Below are 14,898 nucleotides of genomic sequence, written 5' to 3' on the forward strand. Positions count from 1 at the left end.
TTTGCCTCTTAAGTTCAGTATGGTAAAGACGTGGACCTGCCGCAGGAGTAGATCCACGCTCTGCCTCTCCACTGCAAAGGCTGACAGCCAAAAATGGGTCCGTCTTAAGCAATGATACCTGCACGCCGGCAAGGCGGTGTGATGTGTGTGAGAAGAGATGTACAGAGGCATGTTTGGAGCAATCTGCTTCTCTTTTCCAGTCTCCTGGGCACAGAGCTGATGTGTCCCCAACACCCTTTGAATTATGGGTCGTGTTTGAAGTGTCAAGCCAGATCCCTGACATCGTATGATTAATATAAACCCTCTCCCTTCTGCACACACAAACCCTCTCCTCCTTTCGTCACACACACACACACACACACACACACACACACACACACACACACACACACACACACACACACACACACACACACACACACACACACACATATCCTCATATCTCTCATTCTTTGAAGTTGCTACTGAGAGGTGGTGGATGATTTTGAGGGCAAGTGTTGAACCTGTCTGATCTTCTCAGGCTCGATTGGACCATAAAAGACATGGACTGTAGTGGTTCCGTCTATTTTCTAAAACTGGGAATCAGTTTTTGCAGGATGAAAGTGTTTTTTGTGCCGTAAGGCTTTGACATCACCAAGCCAATGGTCACCTTTTGACTTGTTTTACAGCAGAAGGTCTAGACTCCCTCGTAAGTTTAATTGGCTTTAAATGGAATGCAGTTATGTTAAGCAACCGATCACTATATTTTTGTGTGAAAAAGTGTATGTCTCTTTAATATCAGATCAATGTGCAACCAATAAATCATTAATAAATAAAAGTATGCTGTGAACTTTACATTTGGAAAATCCAGGGTTTAGTAGATCCTGATGAGCATTTATCATATCACGGGGTGGCGGGTCCTCAGTTATGGAATACTCGCCCCTTCAGATTAGAATGACTCCATCACTATCAATTATTAAATCACTCCTAAAAATGTGCCAGTTTAGCTTGGCTTTTAAATTTTATTTCAATAGTCTTTTCCAATGCTTTATTTTTAAATTTATTCCATAATTTCTCTTATTTTTATGTTTTTATATTCTGTCTTATAACTTTGACTTATTTACATCACTTTGGTCAGTCTTGTGACAGTTTTTTTTAAATGTGCTCTATAAATAAATGAACTTGAACTTGACTGTAAACAAGATGTCTTCCCTCCATGAAGTGGTTTGGCACTATGGCAATAGAGTGTTAAGGGTATACTAAGATGCTCATCCCAGCCCTCTCTGTGGCTTTATCAGGAATTAGCGATCATATCTGAAGTAGCAAAACCAGCACACCACACAGCACTAAGCCTCACTCTACTGCTCACTCTTGTCAGTATGACTGACATAATGGAGTATATAAAGCCGTTTTCTACTTTATGATAGCAAAATCTGAACTGTCTAGGGTGCATATAATTGTTGCACATAATTTGTCTTTGCTTGACATTGCAGCTCACCATTAGGGTAAATTTGACACCCAGTGGTTGAACTAGGTGTTGCACGCCTGGTTTAAAACACACGCAAGCGCAGGTTGCCAGATTGACAACATCAACATAAGTGTGCTTAACTATCTAGCCTAAAGACTGATTTAAGTCGTGTTCTAAATAAAAGCAACAGCATGCGATAGAGGGGATTTTTTCCCATATTAAAAGGAGTTTTTGTTCTAACCAACACCTGAAATTTATATTTTAGAAATGACTTTTATTTCTTGCAGCTGAACAACAGGATAAACTGATAATGTTTACCCCAGGTACACCCCATGTACTTTATTCAGTATTAAATGACATATATTGTCATATACTGAAAGCAAGTAAATAAAGGAAATCAAATAAACTGTTTGAATTTGAACTTTAGAACTTTGAAAAACCAACACATATCAGTGATTCAGCATGTACATTTAATAATGTTAAAGAGGTTTAATATGTATTAATTAGATTAAAACCTTATTATTTTGTTGGAGTGCAGTAAGTGCACTATTTTGTGCTTCTGAATGGCTGTATTTAAATTTCTGTGCTGTTGTCTGGTGCAAAAGCCAAATTGCCTCTCACTGCAAATCTCATCACATAGCATGTTGTTAGGACACAGGGTTACGATGTAACCTGCTCACCTAATGTTTACATTCATAATATTTATATTATTTACAAATTAATAACCTTATGTGTAACTCTGAATCTGCGTCTCAATTCGAAATCTGCTACTGTCCACTGGAGGTCATATTTCAGTCATGGGCACAAACTTTGTGAGCCTTCCTGACTTTATTTATTTAACAGGGACATGCACAAAAATTACATTTAACCTCAAAGAGGAAAGATGCAAAGTGCCAGGTTGTAGCAGGATTGCTATTTTCCACCTGCAGACTGAATGAATGAAATACACGGTTTTTCATCAAGGATGAAATATAATTACTGTATAAGTGGCAGTGAGCGGGTTAAAAGAACCAAAACAAAGACAGCCGTTCCGGCACATAACTCGCATTTTCAAAGCAGAATATCTTACTTCGGCATTGTTTTTCAGATAAACAAGAACGTTCACTTAGCATGTTTCTTAAATATCTGCAAACATTTTATGGTATTTTTTATGCTTTAGCAGAGATAAAAGCTAAATACGTATAGCACCTTTAAACAAACATTTACAATATACATATGAAACGTAACACTGTGGATCTACCAAATGTCTCAGTCTGTGCACAAAAGAGGATGATGATCTGATTCTAATCATCAGTCAGTTCAAGCTGGCATTTGTTAAGAACATCCAACAAAACAATGAAGATATAGTCAGATATACTGTTTGCTTTTGAACTTTTCTGAGCTGGCAGACACCGCAGAAACCTAACTAAACTCAAAAAGTGAAACTCTCATCCAATGTCACCTTTAGTACACATAAATCAAATGTCTCCCTGCTGTATAATTAAACATTTAAGATGATTAAAAGCAATAAAGTGTTTCACATTTTGAGTGCCTTATGCATCCAGTGTGCATCAAGAGTGACTTCTGAGACCACGGGTGCCCGAATGGGGTGGCCACCCCAATATGATTTTGCTTTTGATATTATCCATTTAAATGTACTTGTGTAAATTTACAATATTTCAATAAATAAATAAATAAATAAAGAGCAGCCACTAAATTATTTGGGATTGTTTGGTGCCACTGATGTAGCTAATTTATGGCCCCTCCCCCTCCCCAATCGTCTTTACAGCACACACACACCTTCAATTGACCACAAAGGTCAATTGACTTCAATTGACTTTTTAGGAATTAATTGCGATTATTTCAAGTATAATTAAATAAATGAATTTAAACCACATTAACTAATTTACTTGAAATATATAATAATTTTTTTTTTATGTGTGCCACCCCAAGATTTGACATTAAGATGATTTAATGTATTCATAAATGCATGTAAATGTTCATATTTTTAAAAAAAAAAGTCTAAATATTAAAAACTTTCAAGGATTTAAGATTATGATGACTGTTAAACGTGTCATAGCAGGCTTGGAAAAGGGTCTTGAATGTCTGTTGAGTTTTTGTGGTGTGTTTAGGCTTGACACCACTAATTAAACCTCACTGACCACTTTTTGGATTGTGGAGCATGTTTAATTAGCATTGAGCAATCAGTGAGACGGATCACTCTAATTGTCTTCTCAGCTTAAATCAGTAGACAAAAGAAAAAGAAAAGCAGCTAATGAATAGTACCTGCAATTTTACCTGAGCATTCCAATACACCAGGCCTATTCAATTTGTTTGTCATGGGGCCCAGTTCATTAAAAGGATTCCAAATGAGGGGCTGGAGAGATGACTTGATGACTTGCAAAATAAGTGATGACACAACAGCATATAAGAGCCCATATGTTGTATTTGTGCTCATAAAGACACCCATGTTGACTTTTTCTACATTAAAACGTTAATATGTTGTATTTTCAAACTACATAACATCACTCCATTGTACAATGTGGCTTTTTTTTTACAAGCATATATATCCGAATGTTGTATTTCGCGGCAAAAAATCAGTGTATTGCTTAAATAGGATTTTTCTACATTCAGACACATTCATATGTTATGTTTTAAACTGCAAAACAATTAGGGATGCAACGATTATAGATTTTGGTTTTACGATTATAGTCTGAAGAATAATCATAGTTTCACGATTATTATGCATTTATTAAATTCTAAACACTACTAGTTTAGAAAATAACAAGAAAACTGCTAATATTTTAAAAGCGTTGTTTATTGCTGCTCAATAACCAAATACAGCACTAAATATTAATAAAAAACAAACAATTGTCTATTTCTCTCTTTGGACTTAAAAATAAATTAAAAAGTGTTTGATTTAAACATGAATTATAATTTTACAATGAAAATAAATGACAGAACAATGAATGAATAAATAAAAAAAGATATTTGTCTAATGTTGATTTAAGCAATTTATTAGATGAGAATTTTAATTAACTGTTGTTATTATCTGCGTTCATACATCCATAATAAATTTAATAATTTGTAATTATTCGTTTAACATATCTTTTGTTTACATTGCAGTAAAAGCCACACACAACTCTCACCACCACAGCGTGAGATCATTTTTACTGTGTGCGCTCATCACTCCCAATATGCGCACATCTCCGTTGAAAATAGAATACATGCTTGCGAAAAAGTCACATTATGTCAACGGCTTGCTGCTATACAGTAGTTAATTCAATGTATGTGCGTATTGGCATAACTTTTTTTAGTTGCAGCTGCTTTTTTTTCCGTGCAACAGAAATGCGGCATTGAGAAGCCCTTAATGAATTAAAGCGGGGTTAATAGTGAAATCGGCTAATTATTGCATCTCTATTAATGATTTCAGTGAATTATGCAAAATGCCTTTTTTACAAACATATCAGAATGTTTTCAGCTGCTCGCGCCACTCGCCTAATGTCAGGTGACTCACTCTCTGCGCAGGCTTTAACTGCTTGTGCTTTTTTTAACAGACACATGCAACTTCATAATTATAGTGACTGTTTTTCGACTGAACTAAATTTATTTTTGATGTTTTGGTCACACTATTTGGAGGGCCGGAACAAATTGTACTAAACTGCAATTTGAGGGCCGGAACTGCAATACACTAATATATTTATAATGAAATGGTAATGTAGTAAGTGATGATAAGTAAGTGATGATTATGTTCAAATATGGCAGTGCTTAGTTTCAGTTCTTTTTAAGTTCTGAATATATACTACTCCCACATGCTAGACAGTTATTTCCTCTCACATAGATTCAGAACACACACTCAATTCGATCTTGACTATAGTTGTTTGGCCCAGATGCATGCACCATAAGATGACAAAAAGGTCAGCTTTCATCACCTCAAGTTTTTTGGTGTCATCGCGGTGTCTTGCATTTTTCGATCTCATAGGTGCTCATAGGTTCTCATTCAGACCATCTGATCCCTGACCCTCTACTCTAATAGACAAACCTAACTTCACTTTGCCCAATCTTTTCGCACTTTACCTCACCAAAAATGCTTGCTCAACAGAGCTCGGATCCAATAATGAATACTAATGTTGATATCATTATATGCTGGATGCCTTATTCTGTCCGCGCTCGAGAGCGGGGTGAGTAATGCGCATTGTAGCTTAACTGCTGCATTCATTACCATGCGATTGACTCCGGTCCCCACCCATGCAATGTGTTAGGTAGTCTTTGATGTATTCTGATCTTTTCTTTAATTGGGGGGGTCCCCCAATCTTTCATCCATCCATGCAAACTCGGTCAACTCCAAACACCCCAGCGGGCTTTAATAATTAATGTGGCTGTTTACGTGCCGATCTTTTGTGTCTGGTTCCTTTGATAATAAAGCCTTTGATGAGAATACGACGCTTTCTGGTTCCCAAACTGACTTTTGCTTCCTCTATCTGTCTCTCCAGTGTCATCTCTATTGCTTCGGGACCGTATTTATATAAGTTTCCCGTTATTGCGTTTTGAGGTCTCAAAAATGTCATCTCTTTATCAATGGTTGTGTCGCCGCTAACTCTGACAAAGCACAAGGAACTTCCTTTATACAAAACACCCGAACTCTTCAGCTGCCATGCGAATCCACATCACCCTACACAAAGTCTTTATTAAGGAGAAATCTGGGATCTCCATCTCTCTGTTTCTTCTTCCTGGTGGGGTGCCATTAGTAATACATCGGAAGAAGCCCTTGAAGAATTGAAAGCGACAGGGCAGAAAAAGAAAAGACGAATGAAGGAGTGCGAACAAAACAGGGGGCCTAGAATGTGGGGGCTGCAGTGAATCGGAGGAAGCATGAATCTTTTTGAGATGAATGAATAATTACATTGTAGAACAGACTTGAGAAGCGTATATGAATGTTTTACAGGCAGAAACGACAGTGAGATGTATATTAATTGATATTTAGATCATACTTTCCAAATGACCCCTAAAATTTCCTAATAATATATTAATCAAAATGCATAACCCTGCTGCTCCCTTTGAAGTTTTCTGACACCATCTAGTAGGCCTTGTCCTGTTGGATGAGATGCTGTGTTTTAGATGATGGGGAAGGGGGGGAATTGGTGTGAGAGGCCTAAATAAAGCATGCTAATGAGGAATTTAAATTATGAATGAGATTAAGAGGTTTCTCCAGACTTGACCGTGCTATTTCATAAACACACACACACACACACACACACTCAAAATACAGTACAATCCCTCTTTTTATGTTTCTGTAATCCTCAGACATCACACAAATCCTTATTCCGTCCTCTCAGCTCCTACTCATCTGTCTGTAACACTGCTCGCCTCCTTCTGTACACTGCAAAATCCACAAACAAGAGCACTCATAAAAGAGCCCGGCGTTTTCATTTAATAAAAAGCTTTCTGAATATTTTTAACCCCGCGAAGCCTGACAAAGAAAATAATAGATCCTATTTTCTGTGAGAAATATGGATGAACCATTTGGTGAAAATTTCTTGAATGTATCATTTAGTTTTGTACTGTACTTATGCATAATAGTGGTCGATAAATCGTCATATTTGAAAGCCGATAAATGAAATACAGGTACAGTTGATATATTCGTATTTCATTTATATTTATATATATATTTACATTTATATATTCATAGATAATATAAATCAAAAACAAAAGGCAAACAAATGCAGTGTACTGGTTTCCTTTTAAACCATCATCTAAGCAAAACTAAAAAAAATTCACAAAATCATTTATTTACTGATTGCTTAACACTAGAGGTCGGGTGAAAATGGTGTTGAGGGTCCAAACGCAGTTTATTATGGCTTAGTCAGGCAGGCAATAGTCAACAGGAACAAACGGTATCATGAGGGTAGTCAAAAGCCTAGTCGTGGTCACAGGCAGTGGTTGGTGCAGGCAGCAAGCAGGATAAACAAAGTACAAAACAAGGGTCAGAAATTACTGCAACACTGGACTAGGAAACGCTTCGTAAAGTAACAGCTAAACATACAAGCAGACTCAGCACTGTGTGTGTGAGAGGTGAATAAACAGTCCATGTAATCAGTTTTTGATTCGTTTTTAGCTGTGTGTGTACAATCAGGGAGAGCACTGGAACTGGTGCGTGTGTGAGGTGCATGGTGGGATTTAAAGTCTGATTCCATGACAGATTTGTAGTGCTCCAGCGATCTGCAACTGCTAGATTGCTGGAGATTGTAATTTTGATGTCTACAGAAAAAGTTCCACAAGGCTAAAACCTTGTCTTCCTTTCAATATTAACTCTATTACTCTAAAGCATCTTGTAGAAGGTATTAAAACCCTCATGGCCAGCATCGTGCATCTGAAATGATTCAACGAACAGAAATAATCCATAATTAATTGGTTTTAATAATATCAGCCTAATTTTTGGGGGAGGGGGCTGATAACAGAATTTAAATGCACACTCCCAAAACAAAACGTCATAATTACCTGTTTCTACAGTTCTAAAATAGTTAGATCTAGTTATATCTGCATATGCATATTTTGTAATTAACATGAACTGTATTGTTTGTATAGATTGAAAGATTTATTGTTATTATCTTTTTTATTTGATTGTGTCATTCGCAATGCATCATGGGATTGTAGTTCTTTTCCTTATTAAAGCTGTTTAGGACAGCTATACCTTTGTCATTCTGTCTACTGTAGGAAAGTGTATTATATTGTTTATTTTATAGTATTTACACTACTTTTGTAAATGAATGCTATGGCTATACAAGTATAGTGAACCAATTAACTGTAACTGTTAACAATTAAATGTAGTTTGTACTATAGTAAACTGTGGTGTGTTGTAGTATACAGTGGTCCCTTGTTAATCGTATGACTTACGTTTTAAAAATAACACACAATATGTGAAATCCACTAAGAAGTCTGCTTTATTTTTAGCAATTATTATAGATGTGTTAAGGCTGGAAACCCCTCACTTCACACTTTATACACTTTTCTCAGACAGACATTTTCACAGTTTTCTCGTTTAAACACTTATGTAACTTCTACCTTGCTTTCGCATGTCTACTTTTTGTGTGATGGTCAGCATCGTCCTCGCCTTTTGGGTGCTACCATGAGTGCCTTTGATGGTGCAGAATGTTGCGTTGACATTATGGGGTTTGCTGGGGAGAAAACTTGCAAACCTAAAATACAGCATTTCAGAGTCACGCTGTTAGTGATCAAAGATTTATGTCAATTTGGCAAGCTGAATGCATTCTGTACTGTATTGGAAACATGGAATGGAGGAAAATGATATGGTGAGGGACCACTGTTATACAGTTGTAGAAAACCACAGAATTGGGTAATTTGTTAATATTATAGTTGTTGTTTTACCATAGCAACTGTTGAATTCCTGCAACAGATTATTTCAAGTACTTTGCCATAGTATGGTTAAAAAAGCTATAGTATTTATTGTAAGTTACTATAGTATTTTTATGTGGGTGTCCAACATTCAGATACTACTTTTCTTCAAATGAAAGTTGTATTAAAGTTGCATTGCATAATGCACAATTTATCAAAATAAAAGCCGAGTGTATGTCATTTTTAAGTAAAGTTCAAAAGACAAAATTGTGTCATGTTACGCTCCACAGGAACTGCTTCATGACTTATATAATGACTGCTATCCTTTTAGATTCACTTGAACAAGCTGTTCTCCAAGGAAGTCTAAACTATTATTTCTTTGAACACTGCCTTGCAGTTGCACTTAATCTTTCACTTTATTGCGCTTTCAACCTCTCTTTTGTCTCTCAGGTTTTGGCAACATGGCGGATGTACCTCATGGCCCCCAAGATACCAACCAAGGTACAGTAGGCAATTACGCACCACCTGTCTACTCCATCTCAAATCACTGCGGTAATCTGATTTAGCATGACTTATACATCACCATGCTCATTTTCTCCTCAGGTGGAACAAACCTTCAACTTCCTGGAGATTCGGGCAATGAACACCCACCCAGAAAATCAGGTAGGAGAAGCATTTACAGGACTGGTGTTTTAGCTTTTGTGTCCAGCTTTTTTTTCCTCCCCTCTCTCCATCATTTTGCTTCACTAAAGCGTGTTCTTTCCTTCACAGGTTGTCATAGAAACAGACAAGTCCACATATTCGCTGAGGCTGCAGTCTAACGAGCACCTGGATCAGATGATTAACCACATCAACTTTGCTCTCTCGCGGATCTTCAATAACTCCATATACACGTAAGCGTCCTGAGAACTTCAAACATTTGCTGTGTTCAGACTTTGACTTAAAGGGTTAGTTCACGTACCTTTTACTTATTTCAAGCCTTCATGAGTTTTGTTTTTCTGTTGTACCCAAAAGAAGGTATTCTAGCTGGAATCCTGTAGCCACTGACTTTCAACAGAATAAAGAAAGTCACAAAGGTTTGGAACCATTCGAGGGCGTGTGAATTTTCATTTTAGGGCGAGCTATCTTTTTAAACAGGATAACGTTTTACATTGAAGCTTATTCTGGTGAAGAACCACCCACTTACATTAAATTAAACTGCCTGACTGTCACTTTGTTTTTAGATCACACAAACTACTATAATATCACTATAATATAATGCAGTTGAGAAAATGAAGAAAATGAATGTTGTGGGGTATGGACTTAAAAAATTTAAAGCTAAGTGCTTATATAATATAATATAATATAATATAATATAATATAATATAATATAATATAATATAATATAATATAATATAATATAATATAATATAATATAATATAATATAATATAATATAATATAAAATATAAAAAGCAAGAAGGTCGCTGGTTCGAGCCCCGGCTGGGTCAGTTGGCATTTCTGTGTGGAGTTTGCATGTTCTCCCCGTGTTCGCGTGGGATTACTCCGGGTGCTCCAGTTTCCTTCACAAGTCTAAAAACATGTGGTATAGGTGAATTCTGTAAGGTAAATTGTCCTAAGCGTATGTGTGTGAATGAGAGTGTATGAGTGTTTCCCAGTGATGATTTGCAGCTGGAAGGGCATCCGCTGCGTAAAACATATGCCTGATAAATTGACGGTTCATTCCACTGTGGTGACCCCTGATTAATAAAGGGACTAAGCCAAAAAGAAAATGAATGAATAATATAATATAATATAGGATTTATTTATTAATTTGTTTTCTTTTCGACTTAGTCTCTTCATTAATCTGGGGTCGCCACAGCAGAATGAACCACCAACGTATCCATCGTGTTTTTACGCAGCGGATGCCCTTCCAGCCACAACCCATCACTGTGAAAATAATATAATATAATATAATATAATATAATATAATATAATATAATATAATATAATATAATATAATATAATCTTTATTTCTATATATGTGTCAAAAAGTAGCTTAGAAAATAGAAAGCCATGACAATATTTCAGTAAAACAGACAGAACTCTTTTTTTTTTTTTGTCAGGCGTTCATGTGGCTTAACATAAAATTAAAACCCACTTGCTCACCTTGCTTTGGCTTAAACACACATTCTCCACAGCAGAATGAATAACCTCAACCACATAATCAAGTGTACATCATTAAATCTTAATGAAAATTGGTAAATAACTATTCACAAAGTGTTGGTAAAAGATGTTACAATTTAACGTTGCAAAGTAAAGTGTTTATTTGAAAAAATAAACATCTATTCAAGTACAAATATTCAGTTATTCATTGAAATAGTTGACACATAAATATCTAGTGGTCCATTCCAACCCAACACCCATACAGTCTATAAAACAGTTTTGCAAAGATTGTGGAAATTTAGATCGTTTCGGATGTGTACCTCTATGATGTAATCTGAGTCTGTCAAATAAGAACAGGTTGAGTAGCCTTGTAAAGATGGCAGGCAAGATCATCGGTTTAAACCAAATTGTTCCACTGGTAATTTACCATAATTGTGTTTTAAAGAGAGCTCAAAGTCACTCATGCACCTTGGATCACCCATTGTACTGTGTTTCAGCTACTGCCATCAGGACGTAATTTTAGAGTTCCTATTTGCAGGACAAAGAGAATTAAAAATTATTTTATAATGGTGGCCATTAGGTCATTAAATGAGTCCAGCGGGGAGGGAGATGCATCTAAAAACTGATGTAGGCTGTTGTATGTTTTGTGTTAATATTTTGGTAATGTCTACATGGAATTTCACCTTGTGTTATGGCACCTTGCTGCAATTTTAGTTTTCTAAAACTGGATAATAAAGTCTTAAGATCCTTAGACTGTAACGTGTCATGTTCAATAATAAAACACTTTTGTTCACTGCTTGACTTGAAAAAAGAAACCCATGTTCCCTTACTCTCTGAAATTGCCTAAAATCAGCCAATAAGATTACAACTTTCAGAACGACCAGTCAGCAAGCATGAGGTGTGAGGCAGAGAGTCACCCCGCTGCAATCTGTACTTGCTCGCACCATCCGAACAGAGATGCAAATCTGACTTCTGTCGCCTTTGCACAGTGTCTTGTAGCGCTAATGTAGTTTTTTTGGCGAAGGATCCATAATGCTGCCTATAGAAGTCAGTATCTGCTGGAGCAGCAGGGGTGTGAGGTGCTGCTGAGCAGTTAATTGAGAGATTTTCTCATATTCAGACAGGAGGAGATTAGTGCAATGCATAATAGTGCTCTTTTTCTGTCTCAGTCTTCAACTCTCTTTCCTGCTTCAGCTCTTTGGCCAGGTGTTCACATGCTGGGTCGCAGTAACTGAGATTCTGATGCATTGCGAATGTCTCTCCTCCCCTCCCTCTTCTCTTGCAGACCCTCCATCTTTCACGCAGATGGAGACGTTGCTGACGGAAATCGCAAATTTTCTCCAAGCTCTGAGAGTTCAGTGGAGACGCAAAGGGCATGTGGTGAGAGGAATCTAAGCGCATACAGTATAATTCATGCACCCAGTCTTATTATACACCACATTTTAATCTCTCTAATCTCTTTCTCTTCCTCGCATCGCCGCCATCTTCTTACAGAATATTTTTATTACATGCACTTGAAGGAATGCTGCACTTTTTTTTGAAAATAGACTCAATTTATAAGTCTTCTAGAGTTTATTTGTTGGAATTGTCAATTTTGTAATCCATTCAGATGATTGGTAGGAGCACTTTTAGCTTAGCTTAGCATAAATTATTGAATCGGATTAGACCATTAGCATCTCTCTCAAAAAGAGTTTTGTTAATTTTTGTATTTAAAGCTTGACTCTTCTGAAATTACATTGTGTACTAAAACGGACGAAAAATATAAGTTGTTTTTATTATTTTCTAGTCCAATAAGGTTATAGGAGCTATACCTGTACTCCAGCACAATAGCAAAGCCTATAGAATACACAAGACATGTCACTCATATAATTTTGAATGGGGAAAAGTGTAACAGTAATATGGCAAATGAACCCCCGCCTACTAGTACAGGAACCTGTCACCGATTGCTGTAGACTGACTTTTCTCTGAGGGAGAAGCTTAGACCAGACGTGTGCTTTTACAACAGTTTGGTGGTCAGCAAACACATTGGAATCTCAGCAAATACTTACTCTACAGACATAAGAAATATATCCAAATAAAGCTTGGAATCTGTGCTTTTAAATAAAGCAATTGTGCCTAAAAGCACAATTTTTTGGTTTTGTAATCTGTATTAAATAAACTTGAGGTACAGTCAGGGGCGATACCAATAAGCGAGGTAAGCAACCGTTTAGGGCCTCGTAGAATTAGGGCCCCCCGACCAATGCTAAGAAGCTTATATTAATCATATAGCTCTTTTACACATTTTCTGTTGTATGTTGTAAAATCTGTCTATATCTGTTAATATTTTAACGTTATTACTTCTTTTCAAAACTTTTTCAGAACTCAGAGAAGAGGCAGGTAGAGTGTGCAAGAGCTAGAATTTTGAGAACATTTGGGTAAGAAGTAGAAATATGACAAACAACAAAGCACAGCTTCTTCCGTGATGCTGTCTGGCCAAAACATCTGTCAGATGATGAGCTCTGTGAGATTCACAAACAGCAATTATTGAATTCATATGAAAAATGGTGAAAAGATTAGTTTGATGGCTTGTGAATTCAATTTGTTTAAATGTTTTGTTTTTTTAATTGTTATTACTAACAAAGTCAAATCACAAAAATGGCTAATTAACTGTACATCAGGGTGCTTAAATTCAGACAGGACCTTTCTGTGCATAGTTTGTGAACTTAATTTTTTTTATTTGGGAATTTATTGCTTTTAATTTTACATTAGGAATACAAATTTTCCTTTAAATATTAAAAGATACTTCAATATTATATATAGTTATGTACAATATATATATCCGTCCTGTCTATTTGCATATTACATGACAGCAACTACTCAAATGCCCACAGACTTGTAAACACACAGTCGCTGTCCTTTTTAGAGGAGATTTTTCCATCAAGACCAAGTTGTGAATTACTTCAGAAGAGCAGCGTGATCTGACTATCAATATTCAGAGGATGATAGGATGTGTAGAACGGCCATAAATGAGGTTGGTGTCGTGATCTCGTTCCTTTTAAGTGCACATTAGCTTGAGTAACCTAAAAAAATAACGATTGTTTGATTCGAACATTTAGAAACAAAACTTGTTAGGCAGTTCTTGTAAAATTTTATTGATGATTTCAAAAATGTAATGTAATCGTAAGCTTGACAAAGAGTTTTGAAGAATTTGATGTTTCCTCATTTATTCTGCCTGAGCATACTGCACGAGAGGAGCTTTAAGGATAGCCGCTGAGTGAAATGACTTGCCTGAATGGGACTTTGGTAATAATCAAACTTTGCTGCTTTACCACGGCTACAGCAGGCATGATGATATCTGTTACCTAGTTAGCATTTTCAGGCCCTGCTTGATATTATTGCAATTACAGAAGAGTCAAACATTAAATAGGAAATTTATTAAAGCTATTTTTTGGAGATCTGTTAAGTGGATTAAAAAAACGGTAAAACTCTAATGTATCTTTAAATGGTTAGTTCGGCCGAAAATGAAAACTCATTTACTCAGCTTCAAGGGGGTTCAAAAGTGATTTAGTTCGACATGAAAGACAAAATTATTGAGGCTTTAATCATTGACTTCCATGGTATGTTTTTCCTACTATGGATATCAATGGCTATAATTTGCCAATATTTTTCGCAATATCTTCTGTGTTTAACCAAAAAAAAAATAAAATTAAACTCATAAAAGTTTGGAACCACTTGAGGGTGAATAAATGAAGTAAGCTACTTTTTTGTGAACTATCCCTTTAATTTATCCAGTCTAAAATACTTGGTTTTGGTTTTTGTGACAGATTTGTTTTGCTGCAGCAGCTGCAGCTGTAGACAGTGAAGGACAGACTTAGACACTGTGCCAAATGCATAAATTAAGAAAATGATAATAGAAAAGCTCAAGGAAGAATCATAAGTAAAATAAAATTGTAATGGGGGTAGTTATGAAAGACTATGCAAATTAGTCCATGCCCT

General features: G+C 36.1%; 1 protein-coding gene across 9 annotated transcripts in view; it reads left to right on the top strand.

Moving 5' to 3' along the window:
- The window catches only part of carmil3 (capping protein regulator and myosin 1 linker 3), a 174,169-nt gene that overhangs the window by 49,758 nt on the left and 109,513 nt on the right, over positions 1-14,898 (top strand). For 8 of the 9 annotated variants that reach the window (XM_073911468.1, XM_073911473.1, XM_073911489.1 and 5 more), the window contains 4 exon segments: positions 9,230-9,280; positions 9,383-9,442; positions 9,551-9,672; positions 12,209-12,303. In XM_073911468.1, coding sequence (XP_073767569.1) covers positions 9,230-9,280; positions 9,383-9,442; positions 9,551-9,672; positions 12,209-12,303 — 328 coding nt within the window. 9 annotated transcript variants of the gene reach the window in all.

Source organism: Danio rerio, chromosome 2, assembly GCF_049306965.1.
Source record: "Danio rerio strain Tuebingen ecotype United States chromosome 2, GRCz12tu, whole genome shotgun sequence".
NCBI lineage: Eukaryota > Metazoa > Chordata > Actinopteri > Cypriniformes > Danionidae > Danio > Danio rerio.